Below are 19,542 nucleotides of genomic sequence, written 5' to 3'. Positions count from 1 at the left end.
TATATGGAACAAAAAGAAAAACAATATATGTTCGGAGAAAATCACACCTCATAAATGTCTACAAACAGATAAGAGTCCAATCAAGTTGTGCTCTTTATGGAGTTGTTTTTTACAGTTTCACCTCATTGATACGTTCAGCCAAGGTTCAAAAGGATCCCTTACAATAGGGCACATCCCTGCAGTAACACTGGGATTCAGAATCTTTTGGGTTGGGGGGGAGGGGGGACTCGGGAGTCAATAGTAGCTTCTAGATCGACCAGCTTCACCATTTTTTATCATTCCCTCTTAAAACGTTCAATGCCTGCTTGGCATTCCCATGTCTCTTCGGGTCGCAACATACAGGAGTTTCGGTTAAAATTGGGGTGAGGGATGCACCGCAGATCTATTTCCATGAGGCTGCAGTCACAGAAATAGATGAAACAACTTGATCAGATGTTGATGAAGATTAAGAAACATCAAAATGCGGATCTTACTTTTGTGAATTTACATGTTTGCTTCCTCCTAGTGTCCTTGTACTTCATTATTTTGGTTCATAAACAATTTTTGCGAATTCTGGGTTCTTAGTACTCACATCAAATGCAACAAGCGATCTGCAGTAGTTTGTATTTGTGAGTACTGTACTTGAGGATCCACACTCACTGTCTTTAAGTGAAACTGTCGATCTATCAAACTTGATTGGCCATGGGTATTGGTAGTTTTGAGCAGTTGAGCCCACATGTGAAGATGACCTCTGCATCCGCACTGCCCTGGGGACATTCCTCCCTTCCATTGATGCCCTACGCCGGCTTGGTTGCCTCTCAATTGAGTCTGGCCTTTGCTTTGGTGCACTCTGTGACCGGACTTTGGCTCTTGAAGATTGCGTGTTGGACATGTAATTTGGGAATAATGGGTAGTCATATGACATAGAGTCTGCATAATTTGGCCGGGGGAAAGCGAAAGGAACCCTTGAAGGATCGGGCTTGGACGCAGCGGAGTAGTATTGTGGGCTGCTTTGTGCTGTATCGAAGGAATAGTCATCGAAATGCCCACTGCAGGCTCCTGGGCTCATGTCAGTCAAAGCTGATGGAGCCGGTGAGGCCTGGTAGTTGTCTTGTTTAGAGGATACACAATTTGGTGCATGTTGAGTGGAGAATCTATGTTCTATTCGTTCGTATTGCGGCTGGCTAGAGTAGCTATTCCTGCTCTTTAAGCTTCCTTTTGGTGCACTAAGATCCATCTCCACAATCTTAATGTCCTCCATGCCTCTATCCATCTCCTAGACACACAAAAACCAGATTGCAGATCAGCGTTGTTGAGAGATTGGGTTTTTTTTTTTTTTTTTTTTTTTTTTTTTTTTTTTTTTTTTTACACATTGGAGAATGCTTTAATTTTTCATTTACAAGTTCATCACTCGATAAACGACATTTCAAACAAATTTGGAAACTTTGAACCATAAATGTTGTTCAGCACAACTAATTAAGGGCTAAAACAAGAGAAGGGAGATTCCCAATTGGCGAAACAAATAGAATGTTCTGTTTCAAAAAAACCTTGGCTGGAAATCAGAGAATAAAAGAACCACGATTAGGAAATTATAGCTAGAAAACAATGGAACTAACATGATAGGAGTGTCTGAACTGATTTTCTTGTGTCGATTTTCTGTGCTGATTAACAGGCTTCGCTTCTTCAGCCATCCGGATTCTCTGTGCCAGAGCTCTAGCCTGTACCGTCACCAGTGCCTGCATGCACCGAAGTGTAGCCGTCGCTTGTTTCCTCACCAGGTGACCTCTCACCAATGCCTGCAACTTCACTAGTCCTTTTAACGCGGACAGTGCTTTCCTTGCCTGTAACAAAGCCAAGGAAACAGTTCGCAATTGGCATTTCATCTTTGTGACATTTGAGTTATTACAATATGAACCCTCTGTATCTTATTCAGCTACCCGAGTAAAGATAGGGACTTCCAGAGTTTCTTACCAAATAAGACCGGAAAACCGATTGAATTTTTATTGCAGCAACCACTTCAACTGCACTAGTTCTGCCTTTGGCAGCTGCTGTGAGTCGGATCACCGCAGCTGCAGCCTGTGCAGCAGCCAAGGCGGCATCTGCTGCTGCAGTCGTGGCTGCTGCCATTGCCATGGCTTGCTTTTTCTGCTCATTCTCAGTATCCAAAGCGGTCTGTACAGCTGGTGGCATTGTGGCAATGGGTTCCACAGGATTTGAGTCCTTGGGAGCTGCAGCTGCGGCAGAAGATCTTCGAAAACTCCATCGCCTTTTCTCTTTCGGTGTCTGTGGGGTGGAAATTGGAGTTGTCGGATTGTTCTCAATGGCAATGCAAGAACTCTGATTACTTGGTAACTTTTCCTTGTCTTTTTTCCCTGTCAAGAAGTTTCTAAGCCATTTGCTTGTCTTCCCCATCTCTGTCAAATCTTTCTAAGCTGCCATCGTATTACAGCAACGACAAAGGTAGAAGAAAGCAAGAAATGATATTGTGAGACCCCTTCCTGTCCATATTTGATAAGTGATGTTAAACACTATAAAGTGTAAAGCCCCTCCTAACTAGAAGTGTACAGATTGCCATTCTGTCGACAGCCTAATTTTACTGTACTATTATTCTCTTTTCTCATTTAGCGCTAGCATATAATATTTCTTTATCTGCTATAGCTACCGTTTACAGTGGTTATTAGGTGTTTGTGTCATGTTTACAATTAGGTGAGGCCTGCTTGAGAGGGAAGAAACAGATAGGAAGCTCCGAGATGAGCCACTTCACTTGCCATCCTCCTGAAGTTAAATGGTAGAGATTCGTTACCTTTGATTTAGCATTCGCAGCTGCCCGTTTTGTCCTTGAACTTGTTCCTCAACGTAAGGCAATCAGCTTGGGTGTTTTGGTCACTATGTGATGCTTGTTGATGCGGGATGGAGTGGATCAGAAAGCACGTGAAAGTGGTTCATGAACATGCAGAATCCGTGTAAAATACTTATATCTTGATGGGGGAAGCTGTCCACTTGGGGGGTCCATTTCGGGGTCATGATTTAAGAAACTAGAAGACCTTGTGGGTTTGTGGGGTCCATAAAGTATTGAGTAAGGGGACTGAGGGGTCCACACTACGTGTATCAGAAGATTCATGTTTGGTGGGGGCCTGGGCGTTTGCACGTGCTCATTCTACCCTTAGCTCCTGGAGTCGAGTCGAGGCTGGATTCCCATGATCCAAGCAAGCAAGGCCCCGATACTAAGACCAAGCAGGAAGTCATTCGACCTTCCTTTTCATCAGGGTGTAGTTGTAAAAGCATTTATACACACTGCTGAGGTGATTAAGAGAATGTCGGTAGTTGCTGCACATGCACGGGTTAATTAACTTTTGTACCTTTATTTACTGGGGTCGTTGAACTAAAATAACTGCATTTATTTTCCTAAAATAACTGCAGTTGACTGTGTATCTTTCTCTTTCTTGCATTACATACGCAACAGCTTGTAGATAAGACAAAATGCTCACTAACTAGTTTTGCATACTATATTCAAATGGAATATTAAAAGAGAGGCGCATCCTCTTGGGCCTGTGGTGGATAATATATGAAGATTGGAATGTGGGACCATCTTACCCATCATAAATGACTGCATGTGTTATTATCTTCTATTAGTTTCCTATAATAAAACCATTAGTTGGCAGTCACATGGTATGTTTATATGATTCCCCTTTGGACGTGGTGTTTGGTCCTGGGAAGCACTGTTTTGGGATTTGCCCATTTTCTTGCTCCAGCCGGCCTCCTGGTCAATCCTTAACCACCCTTTCTTACTGGGCATATGGCATTAAACTCTCTCCTTGCTTCTATCAATTATAATCAATCTGTTAGTTTACTGTGTATATCGACCACAAGTACTTTTGGGTTCCCTCTGAGAGTTTGATGTACGTGTATATGAAATTCTCATAGATGTGTGATGTATGAAGTAACCTCGAGGAGTGAATTGCAGTACAAAGGCTGACTCGGGTGGTTCTACCAAAAGTGGGGATTACACCTTTAAAGCATCAATGGAAGTGATTTCAATTAATTCAATTTCTGATCCAGAAGATGATCACTTAGGTGGAGACAGCACATACTCATGTTTTCTCCCCCATTTGATTGTCAAGCATGTGCAGAACAGTGCATATCCCTTCAAACACATTCTGTTATTGAGCAATAATATAATCTTTTCAGATTAGAAAGCTAATCTATTCATTGCATGATTTGAGTCTTTGATAGAAAATATAGAAAAAGGGGTGTAGTACATAAAAGAAACACTAATTAAATTGATATTACGGGAACAGATCAAGGTGTTCAAGTGTTCACATGGGCAGCTAACAAATATATTCGCATGCATGTGAAAGCTTGCTTCATTGAACGTATAGATAATCCTCCTCTTTTATTTGTTCCTATATCTCTTTCTTTGATGTTTCAAAGCACATGCTAGGGTTGTTTGCGTCGTATGGCAATGTACATCCTTGGCCATTTCTTCATGCATGCCGATCGATATCACTCTTTTGTCAGCTTTTGTCGGCAAGGTCCCTCATCATGATTAATTACTTCTTTGCATGTATTAGCAACTTACATGATATATATATATATAGATAAAGTCAAAGGTATAAAAGGAGTGTATAGGGATCCCACAACATATTCCATTGCCATTACTACAATACAGAAAGTAAAAATTAAATAGGAAGATGTAGCCAATATTAAATCAGCATGCTTTCTTGTTTTTTATATCAAGAAAATGGTCGCAGCTAGTATGCCAAGCATACTATTTACTATATTTGTATTTATTATCGGAATAAGGGTACTAAATTATCAGTTGTCCAAATAATATTTTTTTAAAAAAGATGAGAGAAAATAAGTAGTATTTATATGCCAACTGATAAACCTGAAATTAAACATGCATGGGTTTGCAATATTAGTTCAAGGAAAAAAAAATTAATTGTTTTGTTATCTCGGAATTAGAGCCATTGTGATATCCCATATAATAAGAATAAGGATAGGTGGTGTATGAGATCCCATATTACTTGGAAATAAGAAGTTTTTACTTTTTATAAAATTTCAATAGAACTCTAATTATATCATTGATTAATTTTTTTAAAATATAAATTATGTGATTTAGACCTTACCGATGAAAGATACAGCCATCCTTTGTACCACCGATGTTCTTGGATCCGGATTAGCTCTCTCCACAATGCCTATATTTTTCGTATAAGCTGCAGTTGCCTAGCTAGCTAGCGCAGCAAGTTTCATTTATCTCAAGTTAAAACATGCACTCTGTAATGCTATTTATATTTTCAGTCGTTTGCAATTTTAGAATTTGTAAGTCTAATATATTTAATTAAAAAATTAATGATAAATTTGATATATACATGAAAAAATTATTTTTTAATGATTACCTTACTATTTTAAAAAATATAATAAGGTAGTTTGCACACCCTAATATTGTATCTAATATTATTCTTTGATAAATCGTTTTAAAAATTTAGATTAATAAGAGGAAGTCAATTTAATTTTGTGTGTATATATGTGTGTGTATATATGTATATATGTATATTTACACTATTATAATAAGTGGCTATCTAATTATGAATAGTAACTTTTATTATTTTTCCATTAACTTTTTTTGTTTTTTCGTTAAATCTTATTTTACCAAAAGGCCCTTAAAACCCTTAACCATTTGACGTGTAGTTCCCTTATAGAATTTAATGAAGGATCATATTTTACTAAAAGGCCCTTAATAGTCCCGCACCAAAACACAGAGCACCCACTCTCTATCGTGAGCCACTGCAAAACCACTATCACCGAGACATCGAATAAGATCATGGGGCACTCCAACATGTGGAATTCTCACCCTAAGAACTACGGCCCTGGCTCCCACGCCTGGTACAGAATATCGCTTCTTCTCTTCCAACCTGTTTGGTCCCCGAGAAATTATCATTGATCGAAAGAAATCTAACTTGTTCCAATCCTTGTCAAGCTTCTGATTTATTTACATAGTTTTTTTATGTTCGGTTTTGTTTTGTGCCATTGGTTGTTATTCTAATACTTGCAAAAATATTCATATAACTCGCTAAGATCGCTTGAAAAAGATGACTCTTTCTCTGGCAGAATATATATGTATTCTACTATGATCAGAAAGATAACTTTTCTTCAAACTAAATGGAAGTACGGCCTCATGTGTTGTAGGCAATGCTTTCGCAGCAACGCCAAGGAAATTGGCTTCATTAAGGTATTATTTTTCTAATGAGCTTATTGTCCTACTCTGAATGTTGGGTTCTAATTGTTTGATTTCTCGTCTGTTAGATTTTTCTCATTAGTATTTAGTGGCTTGGTCTATTGAGAAGTTGACCCACGAGGTGGTTGGAAGTTCCTGTGCAAGGTGAAGCTAGGCTGAGTGTCAAGAGAATTTGCTTTGTTTTTTACTTCCCGAAATAGAGAACACGGTGGAACATGTCTTATGGCATTATGGTTGTTGCGGTTTACCATCGGTTGCTCGTCTATGGAGGAGAGGCTCATAGTGTGGTGGGTGTTGCTCGATTTTGGTTTCTCACATTGTGTTTCTTTCATTTGGAAGCATGAGATTGTTTTCAACATAATAGTTTAAAGAAATGGCAATAGGAATAGAAAATAGTGGCCAAAGGTTCTTATGGCCGGTAAGAAATCCACCACTAGAGGAGTATGACCTTGCCAAGCTCTACTACGGTCAGGTGGCTTCTACCTGCACACGGGTATAGAACTATGGCATCGTCCATATTGCGTTGGGAGAAACAAAGCAGCAGCGTGAAGAGAGAATGGAGGGAAGAGAGGGATTTGAGGTGAAGAAGATAAAAGAGAGAGATGCCTTTTACTTTTTATTTTTCGGCTTTTTTTTTTCTTTTATAATTCCACGTAAGTTTCATATACAGTCGGTTATCTCTTGGTTTCACATGTCAGTTGTCCCTAGCAGAGCTATATGGAGTTAGAGGGACAAACCCATCATTTCATATATAGCTTTTTGCTATCAAATATCTTTATGTCTTCATCAAGCATCATCTCCCATTTTAATAAAACTGAGAAGCTAATAGCTGAGACATGCAACTTTGTTGTAATTGATGCAAAGAAGCAAGTAAAGTCTTTCTCGTTATCATTATTAATCTATCTTTGGGTCTGAAAATATTTTTAATTAGGGAGATTTATACGGTGAAGCAGCTCTTCATCATAGATCATAATCTAACTTATATACATGGACAGATTTAAGTTTGAAAGTAAAATGGGCAAATAAAGGCAGCTTCATGTTACCAAATTCCACTCAACCCACCATAGCTAGCTAACTTCTGTTTATAATGACATTCCAATCCACAAGTTGGATTGCATCAAAACCTCAAAATCAAGGCAGCTGCTCCCTCTTAAGCCTGTCTAAGATTAATATTACAGTACTTATAAAAATAAAAATAAAAAAGTTATCTTTTTTGCATTTTCTTTTCCTTGACATGCATATTACTATTATTTTCCCAAACAGACAATTAGTCGATAGTTAGGACTAATTCAACAAAATATCAATCCAATGGGTGAACTTGACATGGATGGTACATCGACTAGATGTGATTTGACCCACAAAATAATTAAATTGCCAGGTTAAATTATACACTTAATTTAAAGTTTGAAAGCACCATCTAGAATTATTGATGATAATATATGATAAGATAGAGGACCGAAAAGATTATCTTGGGATGCCCAATCGATGTGCCTAGAGAACATATATATATATATATATATAGGCATTCACAAGGCTAAGGTAAGGCAAAGCAAAGCAAAATATATATATATATATATATCTACTCTATTAAATAAGTGGCTATCTAATTGTAAATAGTAATTTTTATTATTTTTCAGGTAATTTTTCTTGTTTTTTTATTAAATCCGTTAAGTTATGTTTTACCAAAAGACCCTTAAAACTCTCGACCAGTTGACGTATAACTCCCTTATCGAATTTAATGAAAGATCTTGTTTTACCAAAAAGTCTTTATGACCCTTGACCATTTGACGTGTATCTCTCGTTGCTTGTAGAATTTAATGAAGAATCATATTTTACCAAAAGGTCCCTAATAGTCCCGTAGCCCACATGAATTGACGTCTCTTTTTCATGTCCTTTTTGTTCTAACAGTACATTTATTTTCCTTTCTTTTTTTCAATTTTTTTAAATAAAAAATTAAAAATATTTTATTATTATATAGAGAGTAAATAGATAATTTAATATGAATGCAGACTAATGCTCATATTTTGCTGAAGTTTAGATTTTTTTAATCTTTATTTTTTGTCTTTTTTTAATATTGTATTTTCTTTTTCCAAACAAATAAGTTATTGATTTTTTTTTATTTAAATCATTATGTCAGATGCATCCCGAGACTAACGCACTCGGATCTGTTCCCTAATATACATATATGAGTATATATGTGGAGAGAGAGAGAGAGAGAGGGAAACCCTCCGTAGTATATATATAATTAATTAAGAAGCAAAGTCCAGCTCAAAGTCCTCCTCCTTTTTCGATCTTCGCTTAATCTTTGATTATTATTTTATTTCATTTCCTCGATCGTGAAATATTTATTTTTGATGAATTTGTAGAAATATACTTTTCCTTGATTTCTTAACTACATTTAAAATCAGTGACCGTCTAATTATATCCTTCTTATTTAGCTCTTAATTAGATAGTGATAGATCTGATCTGGAGACGAAGCAAAGTTTAATTTAAAGAAACAAGGCCGCATGAACAGCTGCTCCAGTACCTTTCAGACATCACTTCCAAATTCACTAATTAAAAATACTCAGCCACCTGCGAGAGCTCGAAGATCATCTCCCAAGTTTTCTATGACTTCCACGGCCGGCCTCTACCTTAATTACTCAAGGTACGTGAATCCATTGATCTTTTCATTTTCAAGATGTCATCCCACAATTAATTAGTTGGTTTTTATTTTTACTATTTTGGCTTCTTCATGATCATGAACATGAGCTAGCTAGCCTAACATAATTTGTGACTGTTTTTTCTTTTTATTATTTAGTTTTAGAGGGCAAAATATGATCTCTTTCGGCCGCCGTCCTAGTAGTACTAAAGCCGTATATGCTCCCAGAGCCCGCACCATGCCACCAGAAAAGGTAGAAATATTCAAGTCCATGGAGGATTGGGTTAGAAGGAATGTCTTAACCCTCCTAAAACCTGTTGAGCAATCTTGGCAACCACAAGATTTTTTGCCAGATCCTACGTCAGATGGATTTGTAGAGCAAGTCAATGAATTGAGAAAGAGAACGAAGGACATTCCGAACGACTATTTTGTTGTCTTGGTCGGCGATATGATCACAGAAGAAGCCCTTCCAACTTATCATGCTGCTATCAATGGCACGGGAATTTATCATGATGAAACAGGCGTGGACAAGACACCTTGGGCAACATGGGCCAAGAGATGGAGTGCAGAAGAAAATAGGCATGGCGATCTTCTCAACAAATATCTCTTCCTTTCTGGACGAGTGGACATGAAACAAATCGAGAAAACAATTCATTATCTGATCGGATCCGGAATGGTAAGAATACATATATATGAAAGTCATTTTTTTTAACATGGAAAGTTTTCTACGTCGCTTTTATCCCTCTCTCTTTGCCCTACGATCCAAAATACTATTAATCATTTCACGATGATGAATAGGTGCTAGGTCTAGGTACCAAAAAAAATTATTAAAAAGAAATTACAAATTAACGTAACTTAATATGATAGGTATATCCACTTTACAATACTAAAAATTATATAATCTAATATATTATATCAAGTTACATTAGTTTGTAAATTTTATTTTATAATTTTTTTTAGACCAAATATTTCTCTTTATGATATAGTATCCATATATCAAATGATTGAAATACAAGAAGTAAAGATAGCTATATCAGGTGCTGATGAATAACACATTTTTTTTTTTTTTTTTTTTTTTTTATCTTCTTGTATATCACCATAATCTGTCAAACTAGTTAACGTTTTCCTCTTGAGGACATAGGATATTGGCTTGGGAGGCAACCCCTACCTTTTTACCATCTACACATCATTTCAAGAAAGAGCAACATTTATCTCCCATGGTAATACAGCTAAGCTTGCAATGAAGCATGGGGACAAGATGCTTGCTCAAATATGTGGAACAATTGCCTCAGATGAAAAGCGCCACGAAGCTGCTTATACCAATATAGTAGAGAAACTCTTCGAGCTGGATCCAAATGAAACAGTCATGGCTTTTGCCGACTTGATGAGGAAGAAAATATTAATGCCAGCCCACTTAATGTACGATGGACAAGACCATGATCTTTTCCATCACTACGCTAATGTCGCTTCTCGCATTGGAGTGTACACGACCAGGGATTACAGAGAGATACTCGAACATCTGGTTGCAAGATGGAACGTGGAGAAGCTAACCGGACTTTCGGGGGAGGGACGAGAGGCCCAAGACTATGTTTGTGGATTAGCCCAAAGAATAAGAAGGCTAGAGGAGAGAGCTCTCACAAAGGCTCAAAAAGCACCCCCCATCTCTTTCAGTTGGATTTCTGGCTGGTAGTTTATTATATATGAAAAATATTTTAGTTATAAAGAGATTACATAAAAATAAATTAACGTGACTTGATGTAATACGTTAAATTGTAAAATTACTTTTATTATAAAGTAAATCTAACGAATCACTTGAAGATACGTTAGTTTATAGATTTATTTTTATATAATTTTTTTGTATCTACAGCAATTTTATATTATATATATAAGAATAATTAGGCCTTAAACCTATAAATAAAAGAGTATTAATTCTCGATGTAATTTTAAAAAAAAAAATTAATGACGTGATCGTACTTAAATATGCTTTATTTTGATAATAAAAAAATATTATAATAGTGTGCGCTAAAAACATTTCAAACTTAGCATTAAATTAAGAAAAATATTTTAACCACAAAAAAAACTCACAAAAGTAAACATTCAAAACAGTCTAAATAAACGTGTGATCCAACTCCGATTCCTAGAAGGAATTCTAGTGATAGAAACTAAGTATTCATTGGATGAGATGAGATAATAATTTTGTAAATAATAACAAGATGATTTGTTAATACATTCTCTCTCCGTATTTAGCTCTCTCCGACCTTAAAGGAAAAACACTCCATTTTCATTTTCCATTTCCCCATTCCTTTCTACACTTCCTCTCATCTCTCCTTCTACTTTTACTTTTATTCCTATTTCTCGTTTAAGTTATCTCCATCTTCATCTCGTGGCATAAGAGGAAACTAATAATAATCCGAAACATAGGTTGGCACTCTATTCTCCCCCTCCCCTCTCCTAAAAAAATTAGATGTATTGCGTCAGATTGTAAAGTTATTTTTATTGTAAAATAAATTTAACGGATCTCATAAAATAATATCATTTGTAAATTTATTTTTATATAATCTCTTTATATTTATAACGTTATGATTTATTTTATATATCTATCTCATTTGGAAGATCGTTGGAGACCAACACACACTCGCACCATATACTGAGATACTTCAAAGGAAAGGTAACCGAAACAAAGAGCCTTGTTTTCTATATTAATGGACTGGGCTGTGGCCTATCTCGCTGTCTGCCAAAGCCCAATTTCAGATCCAATTGCATTGACACGCTGCTCCAAAAAAAAAAAAAGCATGGAGGGCTAATAAATTACTTGTAGCTCACCCAACTATAGAGAACGGCTTCTTGTTCTTCCAAAGTTGCAATTTATCAAATAACTCTCTCTCTCTCTCTCTCTCTCTCTATATATATATATATATATAAAAAGAGATCTCATCATTAACTAAATTAATGTTGTGCCGTTCAAATGATTTTATATGCTAACTATTTAAATAAAAAGATACTTAAAAAAATATTACATATTACTTAATGTGATTTGACATGACCATTTAAGTTTATACAAAACTGGAAACTTATATATACAAATAGTTTTTTTTATTTCCAAGTAATTGGAAGGTTATTTACACATGAGCAAAATGATAAATTAATTTAATAATATCAATTTATCAAGTACTGAGATCATGTATGCACGTAATACGCTTGTCCATATCAATTTCCTCGTGATCTAGCAAAGTTGATACATGTAGCTCTGATCTTAGGCCTAGTTTCGTAGACAGCTATCTACTTTGTTTCGTCCCATGAATTTTCTGAACGACTTCAATTTCGTAGGTAACCACATGTCGTTCATGTATGTTATGCAGATGTTGACCAAAACCTATCCACGCTAATTAGTAAGAGATTGCGTAAATATAAATTTACGAATTAAAGTATTTTTATTTAATTCGTTATTTCACGTTAAAAATAATTTTATAATTTAATATATGAATTAATTTTTGAGAAAAGCATTTCTCCAAAATTATTATCAAATCCAATTGCGTCCGAGACATCCTTGTCATATTCATTGAAAGGTGAGGTCTGTACGTACCTCACTCATTGGTAGGCTGGTAGCTAGTGGACCACGTCATCCTAAATAGGTGGCCTCGCCGTCGGCGTCTAGGATCCATGATTGTTAGGTTTGAGTAGGAAGTTAGGTTTGCGTAGGAAGCTGTGATGAGTTAAATTGAAATAAAAGTTAAAAATTAATAAAATATTATTATCATAATATATTTTATTATTTTTATTATTTAAAAATTTTTAAAAATTTGTATTATTTATTATATGTTATGTAGAAATTTAAAAAAATTATAATAATTAGATGAGATGAGTTGAAATAATTTTAAATCAAAATCTTCAATCACAACTTTAAACATGTGTTCAGATCATCATTTCGACAGTCTCTTCCTCCCATTTCATCTCAATTTGCATGTGATCTGATGGCTAGTTTGATTATATAAAATCAAACTATATTATTTTATCTTATTTTATATAATTATTATAATTTTTTTAAATTTTTATATAAAATATAATAAATAATTTAATTTTTTTAATTTTAAAATAAAATTAATATTAAAAAATAATATTATAATAATATTTTATACAATTTTCGTAAAACATCTCACACCATCTCAAATTGTGTAACCGCGTGAATTTGATTGGAAGACTTTCTTGGTTTCAATTCTGGCTTTGCTATCCAATCATTTATGGCACATTGACTGGTTACTGTTCTTTGCTTATAATTACCATTAAAACATTTATTGTATTGATGTATGAATCATAAAGGATATTTTAAGAGTTTTTACTAATAAATAGAGTAAATCCTACTATATAAAGTGGATCTCATTTGGATAGTCATAAATGTTGCATGATTAATTTTATAAGTATCTATTTCTTTTTCATTTTAACCCGTAATATAAATCCGGTATGATAACTAATAAAGCATGAATAATTAGATACCCTATTCAAAGAAAAGGTAAGTCAGTTGATGAGATGTGAAATGATCATATTATTCTCAAATGCCTATTTAGAATTTGAAAGTTTCAAAAAAATAACAAATGAAATAGGATTTTTTTTTTTTTTCTTTTGAGAATTCATGAAATATAATTTTTTTTTTATTTATTTATAAGAAATAGACTTCATTCATTTATGAAAGTAAAGTTACAGCTATGACCTGATACATTTAAGGAAAATCTCATATTACAAGCCAACTACTTACTGTTGGGGCTCCACCAGTACACAAATTCTTTTGTGACTGATATGGTCTTAACTTCTATAACTCTCTTCAAACCAACCGTCTGAGAGACTATACTTTACCTAAAACAGAGATTTCAAACCCCACCTTCAAAGGAGGAGAAGACTTTCACTCTATGAACAAAATGTCCAAGAGACTATTTATTTTTTATTTTTACCTAAACAAAAGGAAATAACAATAAAACCAAAGATATATATGAAAATGAAGGATTACAACTGTAAATCCAAATTTTCAGCTTGAAGGAAAACAAGATACAAGAAACGAAAAGACTATGGTGGCGCATGAGGGACACGCGCCATGCGCTATGTTAGGAGTGTGGCAACTAGTCGAGTCTGAAGAAACCGAGATCCTTAGTACCAGAAACGTTGTGCGTAGCGACAATCAAAGCTTCTGGTGCGGTGGCGCGTAGATCTCACCCACTGCCATGACCCGCGCATGTGGCTCACGCGCTACTCCGTTCAATGAAAACCTCCGGCCATCCGAAGGATCGACAGCTTAAGAATCCTGCAGAGGAGCGCGTGGTGGTCGCTGGGTTTCGGAGAAATAGCATATCGGCGTTTTGCCATACTTTAGATAGAAAAACAAAATAAAAATTGGAAAATAAAGGGAAAAAAAATGGGACTACCTTATCTATGGTCTAGCCAGATAGGAGGAGGAAGAGAGGACCGGAGGGAAGGAGGAGCCGAAACTCCACCTCCCTTGGGTTGGGTTTCTACTAAGATGGCTCTTTGAGTAATACTACATACAGTCGTAGAATGTGCAAACGTCGTGCAGTCGCTTTGAAAAAGAGTAGGGTTTATCATTAAAAAATTAATTTTTTTCATATAAATCTTGTATTTATTTACTTTTTTAAAATAATTATACAACACTTATATACTCATTACTACAACTACCATTTCACATTTTAATATAGCAAACTATCACTCGGGACCCTCTTTGCGTAATCATGAAATGGAATTTTAATATAGCTAACATTGTCTGAAAATTTATATAAATAATAATAAATATTATAAGATTATTTATTATTTATCTTATTCACAGTATACGGAGTAATATACTGATTGAGAGGATCCAACTGCCAACAAGTCACCGTACCCATGTAGCTTTATAGCTCGGCCACGTGGCTTCCCACTCAAACGAAGAATCCACTGCCCTTTGGCCCCTTTCCAAACTCGGACGCCAATTACATTAAATACACAAAACACCTCCGACGGGGCGCTCTCTCCTCTCTGTTTGTCCGTGACTTTGTGAGAGATGGCTTCCAGCAATGGCACCAAAGTCATCATCTGTCTTGCAGCTCTGCTAGTCTTGCAACCTCGGATTGCTCTGAGCGACTTCTTATCCCCTCTGCTCTCTCCTGCCTTTGGTTTGTTGACGATCTTGAACTCTCTTATCTCCTACTTGCTTTACCATTTCTCTCTTCGGGCTCTGGGGTCATGATTAAACTCATATCTTCTACAATCTCCGCTCCCTTTGTTTGTTATGGGTTATCGTTTCGTTTCCACTAATAGGTCTTCCTTGATTTTCCTATCTTTATGACTACGGGATGGGATTGGGAGTGAGTTTTTTCACACTGATGATATATATATATATATATTTTGTTGGTTTTCTCGGTGACCACAGATACTGTGTGCAAAGATGTGGAATGTGGAAGAGGAACTTGCAAACCGTCAATTAATAGTACTTTCTTCTTCGAATGTGAATGCGCCCTTGGTTGGAAGCAGACTCTTTCTGACCATGATGATCACCTAAAGTTTCTTCCTTGCGTGGTTCCCAACTGTAAGAGTCTCTCTCTCTCTCTCTCTCTCTCTCTCTCACTCAAATCCAAGGGAAGCTATTTTCTTTGAATGACTTGAACTCCGCTCCCACCATGAATTTGTTTATGAATTGCTTTATTTTTGTATCGAAATCTGAAGAAACCCAGCCCGATATTGTGTTTACTGAATTGGAAGCTATAGCTTGATAACTTAGTAGTCCTCGCGGTGTTCGTTGCTTGTTCATCAAAAGAAGACCAGATATAACAATAACAAACAAGGCATAACTAATGATATCAAGATTACGTATGATAAATAATTTAGTGAATGACATTTTAACATAAATAATCTTTTGTCAGAGACCCTTGTCATGCGGAGATGTGTCCCACTTACTTGGAAAGGACGAAAACTCGTATAAATATGATGTCCACATCTCACCTAAGATTAATGCTTTATTATTTAAGTTGGATAATGGCCTTAAGATTTGGTTTCGGGATTTCTTATTAACTCCTGAGACTTTTTCGTTTTAAAAAGTATTCCTATGCCCTAAGAGAAGTTTCTAATAAAATTTGGGTTTCATTCTCTTTTATTTTTAAAGAAAATAAAGGTTTGAACTTGTTTAATCATAGTTAAACGTGAAATTCATAATCATGCTGGTGCTGATATCTTCTGGATTGTTTTTAGGTACACTCAATTACTCCTGCAAAAAGGCCCCCCCACCTGTCCAGGAGAAAGCAAGCAAAGCTAATGAGTCAATCTTTGATCGTAATACGCTATACTTTCAACCTTGATTGTTACTGTTGCAACATTTTTATATTATTATTAATTAAGCCATTTTGTTATTTTGAACTTATAGCCTGCCACTGGACCGACTGTGGAGGTGGCATCTGCAACAAGACGTCAGTTTTCACATATAGTTGTGATTGTGCAGAGGGCTATTATAATCTCCTCAATGTTACTGCCTTCCCATGTTATGAAGAATGTAAGAGCAGAGATCTATAAGTTTCTATATAAATTAGAAGTAATTATGCTCAAATGGATAGGTTATGTGTTTAGAGACGAATTAAGATTGCTAGTACATTATTTGTAGATCGTGTAACAGAAGGTAATTCCTGACCTGAGTTATAATGTTTGTATTTTAGGTGCAATTGGAATGGACTGTGCAAACCTTGGAATTTCAACGTCAAACAAATCTACGTCTCCTGCTTCAGCGTTGGCTGACAATGATCACAGTAGCCAAGGTGAGGAGGCTTGAAACTCAAGCTGCATGTAATATATAGTAATACCTTATTCTTAAGCTGTTCTTCTTTTCCTTCTGTTGGAGCTAAAAGGACAAAGAAGCTCTTCTGAATCCCTTGTTATCTTAGAAATTTACCATCCAACGGTAATGATTAAGACTCCGTTTGGATGCTAAGAGTATCTCAGATCATTTGTGAATAGGAGTGAAATAGTTTATGAATAGTAGTGAATAGTAGTGTTCCCAAACGTACTAATTGATTACAAAAGTAACCTATACGACTTCTCCTGCCCTAAGGCCTTAACATCTTATTTACTGATCGGAGTCTGTTTCTCTAGTCATAAATACCAATGTCTTCTCACTACATAACCATTTAACAATTTGCATACAATTGAGCTATTCGACCTATTGAGACTGATCTGCCTTGTCTTGACCCTGTTTGGCCTGTTTTCTCTTTTACAGCCACATCAATTCTACAAGGAAATTCTCTTTGGTTGATGATCCTGATGATGATGGTGGCTATGGTTAAGTGGAAATAAGATAACTTTAAGCATATTCACAAGGTTTCTTTGCCCTGCATTCCACTTCTGTTTAGATCTCGTTATCATACATGAATTTTGTTTCCCAGTTGAGGTCTGCCGCATGCTCTTACCGGTCGGTGTATAATTTGTTATATGTATGTATAAAGAAATTACGACATAAATTCAGGGAGGAGTCTATTGAGTAGCTATTACTCGGAATTTATATGTATGTATTCAGGTCTTATTCATAATTTGTGTACATTAACTATGAATAGCTATTACTGCATTATGCTTGTTGGCTTTCTTGAACATGATTTAATGATTTTATTAGTTGAACGATCTCATTGCAATGCTAAAAGGCTTTCAGGGTTCAGTACTGGTGTACCACATATGAACTCGCTTTTAATAGAACAGCAGCAAAGTTTCTTTCAGGGTTTGGCATTTAGATAGCCTCTATGTGATAAAGAAATGACAATTTAAAAGCACAAGCACTAAAGCAAACCAAACTTGCTCCTGAATTTTAAGCAACGTAGGGGGAGGGGAGGCTCATAAAATTACTGGAAATACCCTGGGCAATAGGACTCTCTGTTCTCACTTCTCAGCCATGCCCAGTAATGCTGTATTAGAGTCACTAGCAGGCAATACAAATTATATTGGGCTCTGTTTATCTTACAGTTACATAGTCGAGGTTTCTGGGCCGATCTTGCAACAGTTTTTAGCCCACAAGGAGGAGTGGGTTTCACTCTGGTCCAATAACAATGTTTGGATGGCTGTTCCATGGCATTGGCGCCCAAAATTGAGTTTGTGTAATTATTTTTCGATGCCGTACATGTAAATTGTAATGATAGTTAATGCACTTGTTCACACCCTCTTGAAGTAAAAAAGCACATAAATCATTTAGGATAGGTTTGAGGAAATAAGACAGAAAATATTCAAAAAAAATATTATAAAATTAAAAAATTATTTACATATTATTTTGATTTTGAAATTTGAAATGATATTATTAATTTTTTTTATTTTGTCTAAGAGTTTGAAAATGTCATAAGAATTAGATAAAAAGATTAAAAACTTAAAATTGAAAAGTGTTATATTTGAGTAACGCTTAAAAATAAAATATCTAAGAATATTTGGAAACAGATATAATGGATATTTGGAAACAGATATAATGATAATGTGAATTGACCATTCACGAAAGAAATTGTGTTCACTACTTGGTAAGGGCACGTTGGACTGTTGCATAAATATTGGGTTTGGGTTTGGCAATTTTGTTTAAGGTCTCGTTTGGAAATTGAATCAAATTGAGATCAATTCAATTTAATCTAATTTTAAGTTAAATCTAATATCTAAATATCCAATTATCAAATCTCTAAACTCATCTAAAGTAACAATTTCTTTACACGTGGAACTCACAACCTTTTTTCAACTCAACATCTTTTTACACGCGGGATCAATAATTTTTTTTAATTTTTCATAAATATATATAAACACATCTTAACATCTAAATACATTTTAGATTGGTCTCTCAAAACTTATTTCACTATCTTAACTTACTACTATTATTCATAAAAAATTTAACTCATCTCAATGACCAAGCATAGGCTTAAATATTTGGTTCGGCAATTGGACATCTTTGAATAGGATTGATAATTTGAATATTCTGTCCATTTCCCTGATAATATGTTTTTTTTTTAATTATTTCCACTAAATATAGAAAATTCATTTATTAAAAAAGAATTCACAGCTTAACATTAAAGTTTAAATACAGTATATCTTTTCAAATTATAGAATATATTTAGAAGAAAACAAACGATTAACACTCCGACTCGCACTCTGTGAAATGTCATATCAATCAGGCAAAAATTCACCAATCAGTCGCTCATCAAAACCCTCGTAAAAGTTTGTGCCTTAGCCTAAGTCAGTCTGTTTCTCTGATCTCTGTCTTCCATAAGGTTGATAAGCTAAGGCCGTCCCGTCTCGTTGATATAAAATACAAATTCCCACTCTCTTTGCACCCACACCTACCTACCTCCCAAGTACGGCGCCAACACATCGATGGCGACGTCCCATTTTATAGGCCCTAAGGGCTAAGGCCATGATCACTCACATAATTTTGTGGCCATCAAAGGCCACTTCATCCTTTGATTAATAGATATTCATATGGATAGCATCTGACACACAGCCAGTGCGCTCTTCCCAGCTAGTGTAAAATGGTCCGTTTCTTTACTGCTACCCTTCGCAACAAACTGCTTTTTGAGTGCCTCTCTATCTCTCTCTCTCTGATTATTTGTTTTGAACTTCGTGTGTGAATTATTGCTGGGCTTTGCCTCTTTCTTTCTTGCCTCTTTGTTGTTTTAATGTCTCGAAATGCGTTTCCCTCAAAAAGCCT

The 19,542-nt window shown here is 35.5% G+C and overlaps 4 protein-coding genes across 5 annotated transcripts; 3 read left to right on the top strand and 1 right to left on the bottom strand.

The window, feature by feature from the left end:
* Nucleotides 1–3,134, bottom strand: LOC121248599 (protein IQ-DOMAIN 14-like). 2 transcript variants are annotated; one of them, XM_041147109.1, is made up of 4 exons: nucleotides 1,951–3,134; nucleotides 1,596–1,820; nucleotides 474–1,255; nucleotides 1–396 (listed from the first exon to the last, which is right to left on the bottom strand). In XM_041147109.1, the coding sequence occupies exons 1-3, from the start codon at nucleotides 2,389–2,391 to the stop codon at nucleotides 521–523; spliced, it is 1,401 nt and encodes a 466-aa protein (XP_041003043.1). In that variant the 5' UTR covers nucleotides 2,392–3,134; the 3' UTR covers nucleotides 1–396; nucleotides 474–520. The 2 variants fall into 2 exon arrangements, with proteins under 2 accessions (XP_041003043.1, XP_041003051.1); XM_041147117.1 differs by having other exon boundaries at nucleotides 572–1,255; nucleotides 1,951–3,132.
* Nucleotides 3,135–5,803: 2,669 nt separating this feature from the next.
* Nucleotides 5,804–6,561, top strand: LOC121247320 (40S ribosomal protein S29-like). The gene is made up of 3 exons (XM_041145689.1): nucleotides 5,804–5,896; nucleotides 6,149–6,211; nucleotides 6,418–6,561. Exons 1-3 carry the CDS (start codon nucleotides 5,804–5,806, stop codon nucleotides 6,559–6,561), a joined length of 300 nt encoding a protein of 99 aa, XP_041001623.1.
* Nucleotides 6,562–8,439: 1,878 nt separating this feature from the next.
* LOC121242793 (stearoyl-[acyl-carrier-protein] 9-desaturase, chloroplastic-like) lies at nucleotides 8,440–10,604 on the top strand. Its single transcript, XM_041140741.1, has 3 exons — nucleotides 8,440–8,864; nucleotides 9,018–9,534; nucleotides 10,000–10,604. The coding sequence occupies exons 1-3, from the start codon at nucleotides 8,725–8,727 to the stop codon at nucleotides 10,546–10,548; spliced, it is 1,206 nt and encodes a 401-aa protein (XP_040996675.1). The 5' UTR covers nucleotides 8,440–8,724; the 3' UTR covers nucleotides 10,549–10,604.
* A 4,190-nt stretch (nucleotides 10,605–14,794) lies between these two features.
* LOC121241461 lies at nucleotides 14,795–17,467 on the top strand. The gene is made up of 6 exons (XM_041139246.1): nucleotides 14,795–15,010; nucleotides 15,268–15,423; nucleotides 16,083–16,163; nucleotides 16,255–16,380; nucleotides 16,541–16,639; nucleotides 17,098–17,467. Exons 1-6 carry the CDS (start codon nucleotides 14,899–14,901, stop codon nucleotides 17,172–17,174), a joined length of 651 nt encoding a protein of 216 aa, XP_040995180.1. The 5' UTR covers nucleotides 14,795–14,898; the 3' UTR covers nucleotides 17,175–17,467.
* Nucleotides 17,468–19,542: the final 2,075 nt, after the last annotated feature.

This window comes from Juglans microcarpa x Juglans regia, chromosome 1D (genome assembly GCF_004785595.1).
Source record: "Juglans microcarpa x Juglans regia isolate MS1-56 chromosome 1D, Jm3101_v1.0, whole genome shotgun sequence".
Taxonomy (NCBI): Eukaryota; Viridiplantae; Streptophyta; class Magnoliopsida; order Fagales; family Juglandaceae; genus Juglans; species Juglans microcarpa x Juglans regia.
Note: the sequence above shows the minus strand (reverse complement) of the source record. Positions and strands in the feature narration are given on the sequence as shown.

Coding starts and splice junctions, on each gene's coding strand:
- LOC121248599 (XM_041147109.1), bottom strand. CDS start 2,391: ATGGGGAAGACAAGCAAATGGCTTAGAAACTTCTTGACAGGGAAAAAA. Junction 1,821..1,950: donor CGGTTTTCCGGTCTTATTTG/GTAAGAAACTCT, acceptor GCTTTGTTACAG/GCAAGGAAAGCACTGTCCGC. Junction 1,256..1,595: donor AGTTCAGACACTCCTATCAT/GTTAGTTCCATT, acceptor TTGTGTGTCTAG/GAGATGGATAGAGGCATGGA.
- LOC121241461 (XM_041139246.1), top strand. CDS start 14,899: ATGGCTTCCAGCAATGGCACCAAAGTCATCATCTGTCTTGCAGCTCTG. Junction 15,424..16,082: donor TCCTTGCGTGGTTCCCAACT/GTAAGAGTCTCT, acceptor GATTGTTTTTAG/GTACACTCAATTACTCCTGC. Junction 16,164..16,254: donor TAATGAGTCAATCTTTGATC/GTAATACGCTAT, acceptor TTGAACTTATAG/CCTGCCACTGGACCGACTGT.
- LOC121242793 (XM_041140741.1), top strand. CDS start 8,725: ATGAACAGCTGCTCCAGTACCTTTCAGACATCACTTCCAAATTCACTA. Junction 8,865..9,017: donor CTCTACCTTAATTACTCAAG/GTACGTGAATCC, acceptor TTTATTATTTAG/TTTTAGAGGGCAAAATATGA. Junction 9,535..9,999: donor ATCTGATCGGATCCGGAATG/GTAAGAATACAT, acceptor TTGAGGACATAG/GATATTGGCTTGGGAGGCAA.
- LOC121247320 (XM_041145689.1), top strand. CDS start 5,804: ATGGGGCACTCCAACATGTGGAATTCTCACCCTAAGAACTACGGCCCT. Junction 5,897..6,148: donor CGCTTCTTCTCTTCCAACCT/GTTTGGTCCCCG, acceptor ACTAAATGGAAG/TACGGCCTCATGTGTTGTAG. Junction 6,212..6,417: donor AGGAAATTGGCTTCATTAAG/GTATTATTTTTC, acceptor TTCCCGAAATAG/AGAACACGGTGGAACATGTC.